The sequence below is a fragment of the Heterodontus francisci genome, chromosome 4 (genome assembly GCF_036365525.1).
Source record: "Heterodontus francisci isolate sHetFra1 chromosome 4, sHetFra1.hap1, whole genome shotgun sequence".
Lineage (NCBI taxonomy): Eukaryota > Metazoa > Chordata > Chondrichthyes > Heterodontiformes > Heterodontidae > Heterodontus > Heterodontus francisci.
In genome coordinates this window covers 186,544,419-186,557,430 of record NC_090374.1, presented here as the reverse complement: position 1 = coordinate 186,557,430, position 13,012 = coordinate 186,544,419, and the positions used below count along the sequence as shown (strand labels likewise).

The 13,012-nt window shown below is 44.3% G+C and overlaps 1 protein-coding gene across 4 annotated transcripts in view; it reads left to right on the top strand.

Moving 5' to 3' along the window:
- The window catches only part of LOC137369455 (SWI/SNF-related matrix-associated actin-dependent regulator of chromatin subfamily E member 1-related-like), a 121,826-nt gene that overhangs the window by 9,935 nt on the left and 98,879 nt on the right, over positions 1–13,012 (top strand). For all 4 annotated transcript variants that reach the window (XR_010974949.1, XM_068030689.1, XM_068030688.1 and 1 more), the window contains exon 4: positions 5,012–5,218. Coding sequence is in view for 3 of the 4 variants with exons in the window: in XM_068030689.1 (XP_067886790.1) it covers positions 5,012–5,218 (207 nt within the window). In the remaining variant the exon portion in view is untranslated. The remainder of the gene's footprint in view (positions 1–5,011; positions 5,219–13,012) is intronic.

The following is a 13,012-nucleotide window of genomic DNA, read 5'->3' as shown; positions in this document are numbered from 1 at the left end:
GAGGGCCTTTACCTAGTACCTCCACCTTTACCTAGCTTACGATTCTTCTTGAACGTCATATACCCCTCAATATTCGGGACCCAATCCTTGTCATCCTGCAGCCACATCTCCGTAATGGCTATTGGATCATATTTATTTATTTCATTGTGCGCTATCAGTTCACCTATTTGGTTATGAATGTTATGTCCATACAGATACAGAGCCTTTAGTTTTGTCTTTTTGTTATCTTTGTAATATCTAGTCTCGACTTTTGGTGTGTTCTTGGGTTTTTTCTCTCTGTCCCCTCCAGCCATTCTCTGGCCTTCCCATTTCCCATATTACTATTCTGCTCTCCTGCCTTGACTCTACCCATTGGTTTGTTACGTCTACCCAGGCTTAATCCTTCACCGTCCCCTTGTTTAAAACCCTCTCTACTTCCCTAGTTATACAGTTTTCTAGAACACGGGTCCCAGCAAGGTTCAGGGGCAGACTATCCCAATGGTAGAGTCCCCACTTTCTCCAGTGCCCCACGAACTGAAATCCACTTCTCCCACACCAGTATAAAAGCAAAATATTGCAGACGCTGGAAATCTGAAACAAAAAATGCTGGAAATACTCAGCAGGTCTGGGAGCATCTGTGGAGAGAGAAGCAAAGTTAACGTTTCAGGTCTGTGACCTTTCATCAGAACTGGCAAAGGTTTGAAAAGAATTGGGTTTTAAGCAAGTGAAGAGGAGCGGGGTGGGGAAGAGAACAAAGGGGAAGGTGTTTGATAGCGCAGGAGAAATCTCGGGACAAAGGCAAAGCGTGTGTTAATGCTTGTGGTGAAAGACAAAGCATTAGTCCAGAGAGACTGTTAATAGTGGAGTGATGAGCAGCTCTGAATACATGAAAAACAGGCACATGATTAAAAAATAAAATATGAAAAAAAGGCCAGTCACGCTCTGAAGTTATTGAACTTCATGTTCAGTCCGCAAGGCTTTAGAGTGCCTAATCAAAAGATCAGGTGCTGCTCCTCGAGCTTGCGTTGATGTTCACTGGAATGCAGGAGCAGGCCAAAGACAGAAATGTTGGCATGAGGGGTGCGGGGGTGGGTAGTGTTGCAATGACAAGCACCCGGAAGCTCGGGGTCATGTTTTCAGACTGAGCGGAAGTGGTCAGCAAAGCGGTCACCAAATCTGCATTTGGTCTCCCCAGTGTAGAGGAGATCGCATTGTGAGCAGTGAATTCAGTATACTAAATTGAAAGAAGTACAAGTAAATCGCTGCTTCACTTGAAAGGAGAGTTTGGGTCCTTGGATAGTGAGGAGAGAGGAAGTAAAAGGGCAGGTATTACACCTCCTGCGATTGCATGGGAAGGTGCCTTGGGAAGGGGTCGGGGTAGTGGAGGAGTGGACCAAGGTGTCATGGAGGGAATGATCCTTTCGGAATGCTGACAGGGGAGGGGAAGATGCATTTGGTGGTGGCATCATGCTGGAGTTGGTGGAAATGGTGGGGGATGATCCTCCTGGATGTGGGGGCTGGGGGTGTGGAAAGTGAGGACCAGAGGAACCCTGTTGCAGTTCTGGGAGGGATGTGGGATGAAGGGATTTTGATTCATTAGGCACTGACACCAGAACTGGGCAAAGAGGGAGCTGTGCTGTTGGGATGGACTTCACATTAAACCGGCTGGGATCAGTGTCCTGGTGATTCGTATAACTAGGGCTGTGGATAGGGCTTTAAACTAAGAGTGGGGGGAGGGTTCGGGCAAAGGGAGATTTAGAAATCTAGAGAAAAGTTGAGACAGTTGAACAGTGTACCGATTTGGGTTAAGGCAAGCAGAAGGAGGACAAGAAGGGACATGGAGTTTAACGGTAATAGTGCATCAATGTATAAGGTCCATGAAAATAATCGTAAAAAAAAATTAAAGGCTCTTTATCTGAATGCACAAAGCATTCGCAATAAGGTAATGACCCAAGAGGCACAAATAGAGATAAATGATTCGGATCTAATTGCCTTTGCAAAGATATGGTTACAAGGTGACCATAGTTGGGAAATAAATATTTCAGGGTATAGAACATTTCGAAAAGACAGATAGAACAGAAAAGGAGGAAGACTAGCCCTGATAGATGACATAAAGACAGTAATGAGAAAGGATCGAGGTTCAGAAGATCAGGAAGTATGATCAGTATGGGTGGAGATTAGGAATAACGAGGGTCAGAAAACGCTGGTGTGAGCAGGTTATAGGCCTGCTAACGGTAGTTATACTGTTGGACAGAGCATTAAGGAAGAAATAATTGTCTTTGTAACAAGCTCCAATGTAATAATTGTGGGGGACTTTAATCTTGTAGACTGGACCAATCAAATTGGCAAAGGTGGTCTAGAAGATGAATTTGTTGAATGCTTTTGAGACAGTTTCTTGGAACAATAAATTGTGGAACCAACTAAGGAGAAAGCTATTTTAGATCTGGTATTGTGCAATGAGGCAGGCTTAATTTGTAATCTCATAGTAAAAGATCCGCTGGGAAAAAGTGATCACAATACAATTGAATTTCATATTAATTTTGAAAGCGGTCCCAAACAAGAATCTTAAACTTAAACAAAGCCAATTACACAGATATGAGGGGGGAGCTGGCTAAGGTTAATTGGGTAAATAGACTAAAAGGTATGGTAGTAAATAAACAATGGGAAACATTTAAAGAAACAATTCAAAATGTTCAACAAAAATACATTCCATTTAAAAAAAAACAACAAACTCAGCAAGACAAATCCATCTGTAGCTTAGGAAGGAAGTTAAGAATAGTATTAGATTAAAAGAAGGGTCTTATAATGTGGCAAAGAATAGTAGTAAGCCTGAGGATTGGGAGTTTTATAGAAACCAGCGAAGGGCCACCAAAAGTTGCTGAAAGGGGAACAAAATAGAATGAGAGTAAACTAGCCAGGAATATAGTAAGTTTATAAAAAGGAGAGTAGCTAAAGTAAGTGGTCCCTTAGCGGCAGAGATGGGAGAAATTATCAAGGGGAATGAGGAAATGGCAGACATTGAACAAATATTTTTTCTATCTTCACAGTAGAAGGCACAAATCACATAGCCCCTTGCTTACCCTTTATTTTGGCTGATAAGAGTGAGGACCTTGAGGTAATTAATAATAACAGAGCGAAAGTATTTGGGAAACTTAAGGGAGTAAAATCCAACAAATGCCCAGGACCTGATAGCCTGCATCCTAAGGTTCTAAAAGAGGTAGCTGCAAAGATAGTGGATGCGCTGCTTATGATTTTCAAAAGTTCCCTAGATTCTAGAATGGTCCCAATGGATTGGAAGTTAGCAAATATAACGCCACTATTCAAGAAAGGAGGGAGAGAGAAAATGGGGAACTGGAGGCCAGTTAGCCTGATATCAGCCATTGAGAAAATGGTGGAATCTTATTAAGGAAGTCTTAAAAATGCGCTTCAAAAATCATAGTATGATCAGACAAAGTCAACATGGTTTTATGAAAAGGGAATAGTGTTATTGAGAATGTAACTAGTAGGGTAGATAAAGAGGAGCCAGTAGATGTAGCATACTTGGATTTCCAAACAGCATTTGATAACGTGCCATACAAAAGGTTAATACACAAGATAAGGGCTCATGGTGTTGGGAGCAGTATACTGGCATTCATAGAGGATTGGTTAACGGGCAGGAAGCCACAGTAGGGATAATTGGGGCATTTTCAAATTGGCAGGCTGTGAATAGTAGAGTGCCACAAGGATCAGTGCTGGGGCCTCAGCTGTTTACAATCTATATTATTGATGTACGTGAAGAGACCAAGAGTAATGTATCGAAGTCTGCTAACGTTGCAAAGTGAGGCAGGAATGTAAGCTCTGAGGAGGTCACAGAGAGGCTGCAAAGGGATATGGACAGGCTACGTGAGTGGGCAACAAACTGGCAAATGTGGGGAAGTGTAAGGTTATTTACTTTGGTAGTAAGGATAGAAAAGCAGAATATTTTTTAAGACGTGAAACTTGTAAATGTGGATGTTCAGAGGGACTTGGGTGTACTTGTACAAGGAGCACATAAAGTTAGCCTGCAAGTAATTAGGAAGGCCAAGGACATGGGAGTACAAGAATAAGGAAGTTTTGCTAAAATTGTACAGGGCTTTAGTGAGATCACACCTGGAGTACTGTGTGCAGTTTTGGTCTCCATATTTAAAGAGAGATACACCTGCATTGGAGGCAGACCAGCAAAGGTTCACTAGATTGGTTCTTGGAATAAGATGGTTATCCTATGATGTGAGGCTGAGTAAACTGGGTCTACACTCTCTGGAGTTTAGAAGAATGTGAGGTGATCTCATTGAAACAGATTCTGAAGGGGCTTGACAGGATCGACACTGAGTTTGTTTCTTCTGGCTGGGGAATCTAAAACACAGGGGCACAGTCTCAGGATAAGGGGCCAATTATTTAGGACTTGGATGAAGAGAAATGTCTTCATTTAAAGCATTATTAAACTTTGGTGTTCTCTAATCCAGAGGGTTGTGGATGCTCCATCATTGAATATATTTAAGGCTGGGATAGACAGATTTTTGGTGTCTCAATAAATCAAGGGATATGGGGAGTGGGCAGTAAAGTGGAGTTGAAGCCTAAGATCAACCATAATAGTATAGAATGGCAGAGAGCAGGCTCGAGGTCTAATCCTGCTCATATTTCTTAGTTTGCATTTTAATGTACGTATGGTTTTTATGTTTTTGATTGAGATATTAAACATGCACTTGTTTCCTTGTCATGGGTATAAACAGAAGCACCTAATCAAATCAGTTGTACAGAAATGTGTAATAAAAGCTGTTGGTTTAGATATTGTACAGGGCTTTAGTGAGATCACACCTGGAGTACTGTGTGCGGTTTTGGTCTCCATATTTAAAGAGTTTTTATCATATTTATCAAAGTTCAACTTGAAAGTACACAGTTGACAAATTGAAAATTCATACTGTTATTTCCTGTTTGAAATACAAAATACCAAACAAGCAGACATTTCACATCATATTTTATGTTGGCAATTCAATTTTTTCATTCTTGTCAGCAGCGTGTGACCAAGAAGAGAGGCTGGCCAAAGGGCAAAAAACGCAAAAAGAATATGCCCAATGGTCCCAAAGCTCCTCTGACAGGTTATATGCGATTCTTGAATGAACGGCGTGAACAATTACGGGCGCAGCAACCAGATTTACCTTTTCCAGAAATTACCAAGACGTTGGGCAGTGAATGGAGTAAACTTCCACCTGAAGATAAACAGGTTTGTGATATTTAATGCAGTATCTGATTATGGCACAGTTAATAAGGAGCAGCTGGCATGGATTTGTTGAAGGCAAATCATGTCTTACGAACCTTGAGTTCTTTGAAGTAACAAAGAGCGTTGATAGTGCGATAGATGCTGTTTATATGGACTTTCAAAAGGCGTTCAATATCATAACAGACTTATTCGGAAAATAGAAGTTCGTGGTACTAAGGGGACGGTGGTAACTTGGGTATAGAATAGAATCATAGAAAGTATATGGCACAGAAAGAGGCCGCTTGGCCTGTCGTGTCTGCGCCAGCTGAAAAACGAGCCACTGAGTCTACTCCCACCTTCTAGCATTTGATCCATAGTCCTGCAGGTAATGCAAGTAGTGGATGAAGGGATAGGAGGTGCACTCGTGGTTTCCTAATTTATTTTGACTGCCGAAAGGAAATAGATTCAAAGCAATTTTTTTTGTTTTGTTCTGTCTGAAGTTGCAACTTTTGTTTTTTAATCTCTTTGTCTTAGAGTTGTTTCCTAATTTTTTTTAATAGTGTCATGATTGTTGAACTAAAACTTGTTTTTTAAAAAACATTCTCAGAATGTGCATGTTGGTGGCAAGACCAGCATTTATTGCCCATCCCTAGTTGTCCTTGAGAAGGTCGTGGCTGATCTTCTGCTTGAACAGCTAGAGGAATCGGTTACACCCAAATAGTTTGGATCTGTTGTCTCAGATGGACAGACAGGATGGTAGCATAGTGATTATGTTCACAAAATCACAGAATTGTTTCAGAGCAGAAGGGGGCCATTCGGCCCATCGTGCCTGCACTGACTCTCCGAATGAGCAATTCACCTAATGCGATTCCCTGCCTTCTCCCCATGATCCTGCACATTCTTCCTTTTCAGATAACAGTCCTTTTGAAGGCCTCGATTAAACCTGCCTCCATCACACTCTCAGGTAGTGTATTCCAGATCCTAACCACTCGCTGCGTGAAGAAGATTTTACTCATGTCGCTTTTGCTTCTTTTGCCAATTACTTCAAATCTGTGCCCTCTCTTAATCCTTTCATGAGTGGGAACAGTTTTTCCCTATCCACTCTGCAGACCCCTCATGATTTTGACTACCTCTATCAAATTTCCTCTTGGCCTTCTCCAAGGAGAACAGTCCCAACTTCTCCAATCTGTCTTCATAACTGAAGTTCCTCATCTCTGGAACCATTCTCATGAGTCTTTTCTGTACTCTCTCCAATGCGTTCACATCTTTCCGTAAATGCGGCACTCCGAACTGGATGCACTACTCCAGCTGAGTCCAAGGTAGTGTCTTATACAAGTTCAACTGGTGCTGCTGTTGTCTGGCGCACCGACCTCATCCTTGCAGAGGCCGAGCGCCAACTCTCAGACACTTCTTCCTACCTCCTCCCGGACCATGATCCCACCACCGAACATCAAGCTACTGTCCGCAGGACTGTCGCTGACCTCCTCTCCTCTGGGGATCTTCCCTCTACAGCTTCTAACCCCATTGTCCCACAACTCCAGACAGCCCACTTCTACCTCCTTCCTAAAATCCACAAATAGGACCGACCTGGTGGACCCATCATTTCAGCCTGTTCCTGCCCACTGAACCTATTTCTTCCTATCTTGACTCTATCTTTTCTCTCCTGGTCCAGTCTCTTCCCACTTACATCCATGAATCTTCTGACGCCCTTTGTCATTTTGACAATTTCCAGTTTCCTAGCTCTAACCACCACCTCTTCACTTTGGACATCCAATCTCTCTACACCTCCATCCCCCACCAGGATGGTTTGAGGGCTCTCCGCTTCTTCCTTGAACAGAGTACTAAAGGACATAGCTGCTAGACTGGGTCTGCGGCAGGTGGTGGGGGAACCATCACGAGGGAAAAACATACTTGACCTTGTTCTCACCAATCTGTCTGCTGCAGATGCTTCTGTCCATGACTCTATTGGTAGGAGTGACCACCGCACAGTCCTTGTGGAGATGAAGTCCCACCTTCACATTGAGGATACCGTCCATCGTGTTGTATGGCACTATCGTCGTGCTAAATGGGATAGATTTCGAACAGATTTAGCAATGCAAAACTGGGTATCCATGAGGCGCTGTGGGCCATCACCAGCAGCAGAATTGTACTCGACCACAATCTGTAACCTCATGGTCTGGCATATCCCCCACTCTACCATTACCATCAAGCCAGGAGACCAATCCTGGTTCAATGAAGAGTGCAGGAGGTCATGCCAGGAGCAGTACCAGGCATACCTCAAAATGAGGTGTCAACCTGGTGAAGCTACAACCCAGGACTACTTGTATGCCAAACAGCATAAGCAGCATGCAATAGACAGCTCAGCGATCCCATAAGCAACGGACCAGATCTAAGCTCTGCAGTCCTGCCAAATCCAGCAGTGAATGGTGGTGGACAATTAAACAACTAACTGGAGGAGGTGGCTCCACAAATATCCCCATCCTCAATAATGGGGGAGCCCAGCACATCAGTGCGAAAGATAAAGCTGAAGCATTTGCAACAATCTTCAGTCAGAAGCGCCAAGTTGATGATCCATCTCGGCCCCCTCCAGAAGTCCCAGCATTACAGATGCCAGTCTTCAGCCAATTCAATTCACTCCGCGTGATATCAAGAAACGACTGAAGGCACTGGTTACTGCAAAGGCTATTGGTCCTGACAATATTCCAGCAATAGTACTGAAGACCTGTGCTCCAGAACTTGCCGTACCCCTAGCCAAGCTGTTTCAGTATAGCTACAACACTGGCATCTACCCGGCAATGTGGAAAATTGCCCAGGTATGTCCTGTACACAAAAAGCAGGGCAAGTCCAACCCGGCCAATTACCACACCATCAGTCTACTCTTAATCATCAGTAAAGTGATGGAAGGTGTCATCAACAGTACCATCAAGCAGCACTTGCTTAGCAATAATCTGCTTCGTGATGTCCAGTTTGGGTTCCGACAGGGCCAGTCAGCACCTGACCTCATTACAGCCTTGGTTCAAACATGGACAAAAGAGCTGAACTCGTGAGGTGAGAGTGACTGCCCTTGACATCAAGGCAGCATTTGACCGAGTATGGCATCAAGGAGCCCTAGCAAAACTGAAGTCAATGGGAATCAGGGGGAAATCTCTCTGCTGGTTAGAGTCATACCTAGCGCAAAGGAAGATGGCTGTGGTTGTTGGAGGTCAATCATCTCAGCTCCAGGATATCACTGCAGGAGTTCCTCAGGGTATTGTCCTAGGCCCAACCATCTTCAGCTCCTTCATCAATGACCTTCCTTCAATCATAAGGTCCGAAGTGGGGATGTTCGCTGATGATTGCACAATGTTCAGCACCATTCGTGACTCCTCAAATACTGAAGTAGTCAGTGTAGAAATGCAGCAAGACCTGGACAATATCCACGCTTGGGCTGATAAGTGGCAAGTAACATTTGCACCACACAAGTGCCAGGCAATGACAATCTCCAACAAGAGAGAATCTAACCATCTCCCTTTGACATTCAATGGCATTACCATCGCTGAATCCCCCACTATCAAAATCCCGGGGGCTACCATTGACCAGAAACTGAACTGGAGTAGCCATATAAATACCGTGGCTACAAGAGCAGGTCAGAGGCTAGGAATCCTGCGGCGAGGAACTCACCTCCTGACTCCCCAATGCCTTTCCACCATCTACAAGGCACAAGTCAGGAGTGTGATGGAATACTCTCCACTTGCCTGGATGGGTGCAGCTGCAACAACACTCAAGAAGCTCGACAGCATCCAGGACAAAGCAGCCCGCTTGATCGGCACACCATCCACAAATATTTACTCCCTCCACCACCTACTCTCAGTGGCAGCAGTGTGTACCATCTACAAGATGCACTGCAGCAATGCACCAAGGGTCCTTAGACAGCACCTTCCAAACCCGCGACTTCTACCACCTCGAAGGACAAGAGCAGCAGATGCATGGGAACATCACCACCTGCAAGTTCCCGTCCAAGTCACACCCCATCCTGACTTGGAACTGTATTGCTGTTCCTTCAGTGTCGCTGAGTCAAAGTCCTGGAACTCCCTTCCTAACAGCACTGTGGGTGTACCTATCTCACATGGAGTGTAGCGGTTCAAGAAGGCAGCTCACCACCACCATCTCAAGGGCAATTAGGGATGGGCAGTAAATGCTGGCATAGCCAGTGACGCCCACATCCCATGAATGAATAATAAAAAAAAAAGGCCCAAACGGTCCTTATCCTCCACCACCCTCCTCCACCTGGCTGAACTTGTTCTCACATTGAACAGCTTCTCCTTCAACTCCACTCACGTCCTTCAAGTAAAAGGTGTTGCTATGGGTATCCGCATGGGTCCTGGTTGTGACTATCTTTCTGTGGGATATGTCGAACATTCCTTGTTCCAGTCCGACTCAGGCCCCCTCCCCCAAACTCTTTTTCCAGTACATTGATGACTGTATCGGTGCCGTTTCCTGCTCCCGCCCCGAACTGGAAAACTTTATCAACTTTGCTTCCAATTCCACCCTTCCCTCACCTTTACATGGTCCATCTCCGACACTTCCCATCACTTCCTCAACTTCTCTTTCTCCATCTCTGGGGATAGGCTGTCTACTAATATTCATTATAAGCCCATGACTCCCAAAGCTACTGCGACTACACTTCTTCACACCCTGCCTCCTGTAAGGACTCCATTCCATTCTCCTAGTTTCTCCGACTCCGATGCATCTGCTCTGATGATGCAACCTTCCACAACAGCGCTTCTGATATGTCTTCCTTTCCGCGACTGAGGATTTCCCCCCCCCCCCCCCCCCCCCCACCCCCACTGTGGTTGACCGGGCCCTCAACCATGTCCAGCCCATTTCCCGCAACTCTGCTCTCACCCCTTCCCCTCCCTCTCAGAACTGCGACAAGGTTTTCCTTGTCCTCACTTTCCACCCCACCAGCCTCCATATCCAAAGGATCATCCTCCGCCATTTCTGCTACCTCCAGCTTGATGTCACTATAAACGCATTTTCCCCTCCTTTCCCCTGTCAGCATTCTGAAGGGATCGTTCCCTCCGCAACACCCTGGTCCACTCTTCCATTACCCCGACACCTCGTCCACTTCCCATGCAATCACAGGAGGTGTAATACCTGCCCCTTTACCTCCTCTCTCCTCACTATCCAAGGCCCCAAACAATCCTTTCAAGCAATTTACTTGTACTTCTTTCAATTTAGTATACTGTATTCGCTGCTCACAATGCGGTATCCTGTACATTGGGAGACCAAACGCAGATGGAGTGACTCTGTTCTGTCTGAAAACATGATCCCCAAGCTTCCTGTCGCTTGCCATTTCAACACACACCCCTGCTCTCATGCCCAAATCTCTGTCCTGGGCTTGCTGCAGTGTTCCAGTGAACATCAACACAAGCTCAAGGAACAGCATCTCATTTTACCGATCAGGCACGCTGCAACCTACCAGACTGAACATTGAGTTCAGTAATTTTAGAGCATGACTGGCCCCCCTTTTTTCTTTTTAGCATTTTTTTCTTTTTATTATTTTCTTTTAGTTTGTTCATTTTTTTTACCATGTGCCTGCCCATTTTTTTTCATGTTTGTGCTTTTGGCCAAGGCTTTTCATTATTCCGCCATTTAACACCCTCTCTGCACTAACGCTTTGTCTTTAACCACATCATTAACACACCTTTTGCCTTTGCTCCATGTCCTTCTGGTCAGTTATTCTCTGTGACCTTCTGTCATATCAACACCTTCCCTTGTGTTATCTTTGGCACCACCCCCGCTTTATTTGCTTAAAACCTATTACATTTCTAACCTTTGCCAATTCTGATGAAAGGTCATTGACCTGAAATGTTAACTCTGCGTCTCTCTCCACAGATGCTGCCAGACCTGCTGGGTATTTCCAGCACTTTTTGTTTTTATTACACATTTCCAGCATCTGCAGTATTTTGCTTTTATTCAGAATAACCTCCTCACTCTATGCCCCTATTAATAAAGCCTAGGATACTGTATGCTTTATTACTGCTCTCTCAACCTGTCCTGCCACCTTCAATGACTTATGCACATCTACATCCAAGTCCCTCTGATCCTGCACCCCGCCCCACCTCTTCAGAGTTGTCTCTCCATGTTCTTCCTACCAAAATAACTGACTTCATATTTCTCCACATTGAACTGCATCTGCCACTTGTCCGCCCATTCCACCAGCTTGTTTGTCCTTTTGACGTTCTACGCTGCCCTCCTCACGGTTCTGAATCGTTCCAAGTTTCATATCATCCTCAAATTTTGAAATTGTACCCTGTACACAAAGGTCTAGGTCATTAATATATGTCAGTAAGATCAAGGGTCCTAACACTAACCCTTGGGGGTCTCCTTCCAGCCTGAAAAACATCCACTAACCACCTGTCTGTTTCCTGTCACTCAGCCAATTTCGTATCCATGTTGCTCCTGTCCCTTTTAGTTCAGGAGCTATAATTTTGGTCATAAGTCTGTTGTGTAGCACTGTATCAGATGCCTTTTGGAAGTCCGTGTATATCACATCAACAACATTACCTTCCATCGGCCCTCTCTGTTACAACTTGTTTAACCAACTTGGAGTTGTTTTTCCATGATTTTCCCTTAACAAATCCATGCTGGCTTCCCTTAATTAACCTGCATTTATCCATGTGACTATTAATTTGGTCCCGAATTATTGTTTCCAGAAGTTTCCTCACCACAGAAATTAAACTGGCTGGCCTGTCGTTGCTCGGCTTATCTTTATATGCTTTTTTGAATGAGTGTAACATTTGCAATTCTCCAATTCTCTGGGCATCACTCCTGAGTTTAAGGAAGACTGGAAAATTACGGCTAGTGCCTCTGCAATTTCTACCCTCACTTCCCTCCGTATCCTCAGATGCATCTCATCCGGCCCTGGTGTTTTATTAACTTAAGTATAGACGGTCTATCTAATATCTCTTCCTTATCAATTTTAGATCTTTCGAGTGTATTAATTACTTCGTCTTTCGCTGTCGCCTGGGTAGCAGCATCTTCCTTGGTAAAGAAAGCTGCAAAGTATTCATTTAATACCTCAGCTATTTTCCCCCTGCCTCCATGTAAATTCCCCTTTTGGTCCCTAATCGGCCCTCCTCCATCTTTTACCACCCTTTTTACTATTTATAGACCTATGGAAGACTTTGGGATTCCCTTTTATAGCAGTCTCTTTTCTTATTCTCTCTTTGCTTCTCTTATTTGCTTTTTCACTTCCCCTCTGAACCTTCTGTATTCAGCCTGATTCTCCACTGTCTAATCTACCTGATATCTGTCATAAGCACACTTTTTCTTCATCTTCATCTCTCTTTTGTCATCCAGGGAGTCCTGGATTTATTTGCCCTACCTTTCCCCTTTGAGAGAATATACCTAGACTGTCCCCAAACTATCTCTTCTTTGAAGGTAGCCCATTGTTCAGCTACTGTTTTTCCTGCCAACCTTTGATTTCAGTTTATTTGGCCCAGATCCATTCTTACCCTATTGAAGTTGACTTTCCCCCAGTTAATTATTCTTATCCTTCCATAACCTTATGATACAATGATCACTGTCCCCTAAATGTTCTCATGCTGATACTTGATCCACTTGGCCTACCTCATTCCAAGAACCAGGTCCAGCAGAATCTCCCCTCTCGTTGGACTGGAAACAAACTGCTGTAGAAAATTTTCCTGAACACAAACTCGGAACTTTTGCCCCTCTCTGCTCTTTACACTATTACTATCCCAGTCTATATTTGGATAATTAAAGTCCCCCATTATAACTATAATTCTTGCATCTCAGTAATTCCCTTGCAAATTA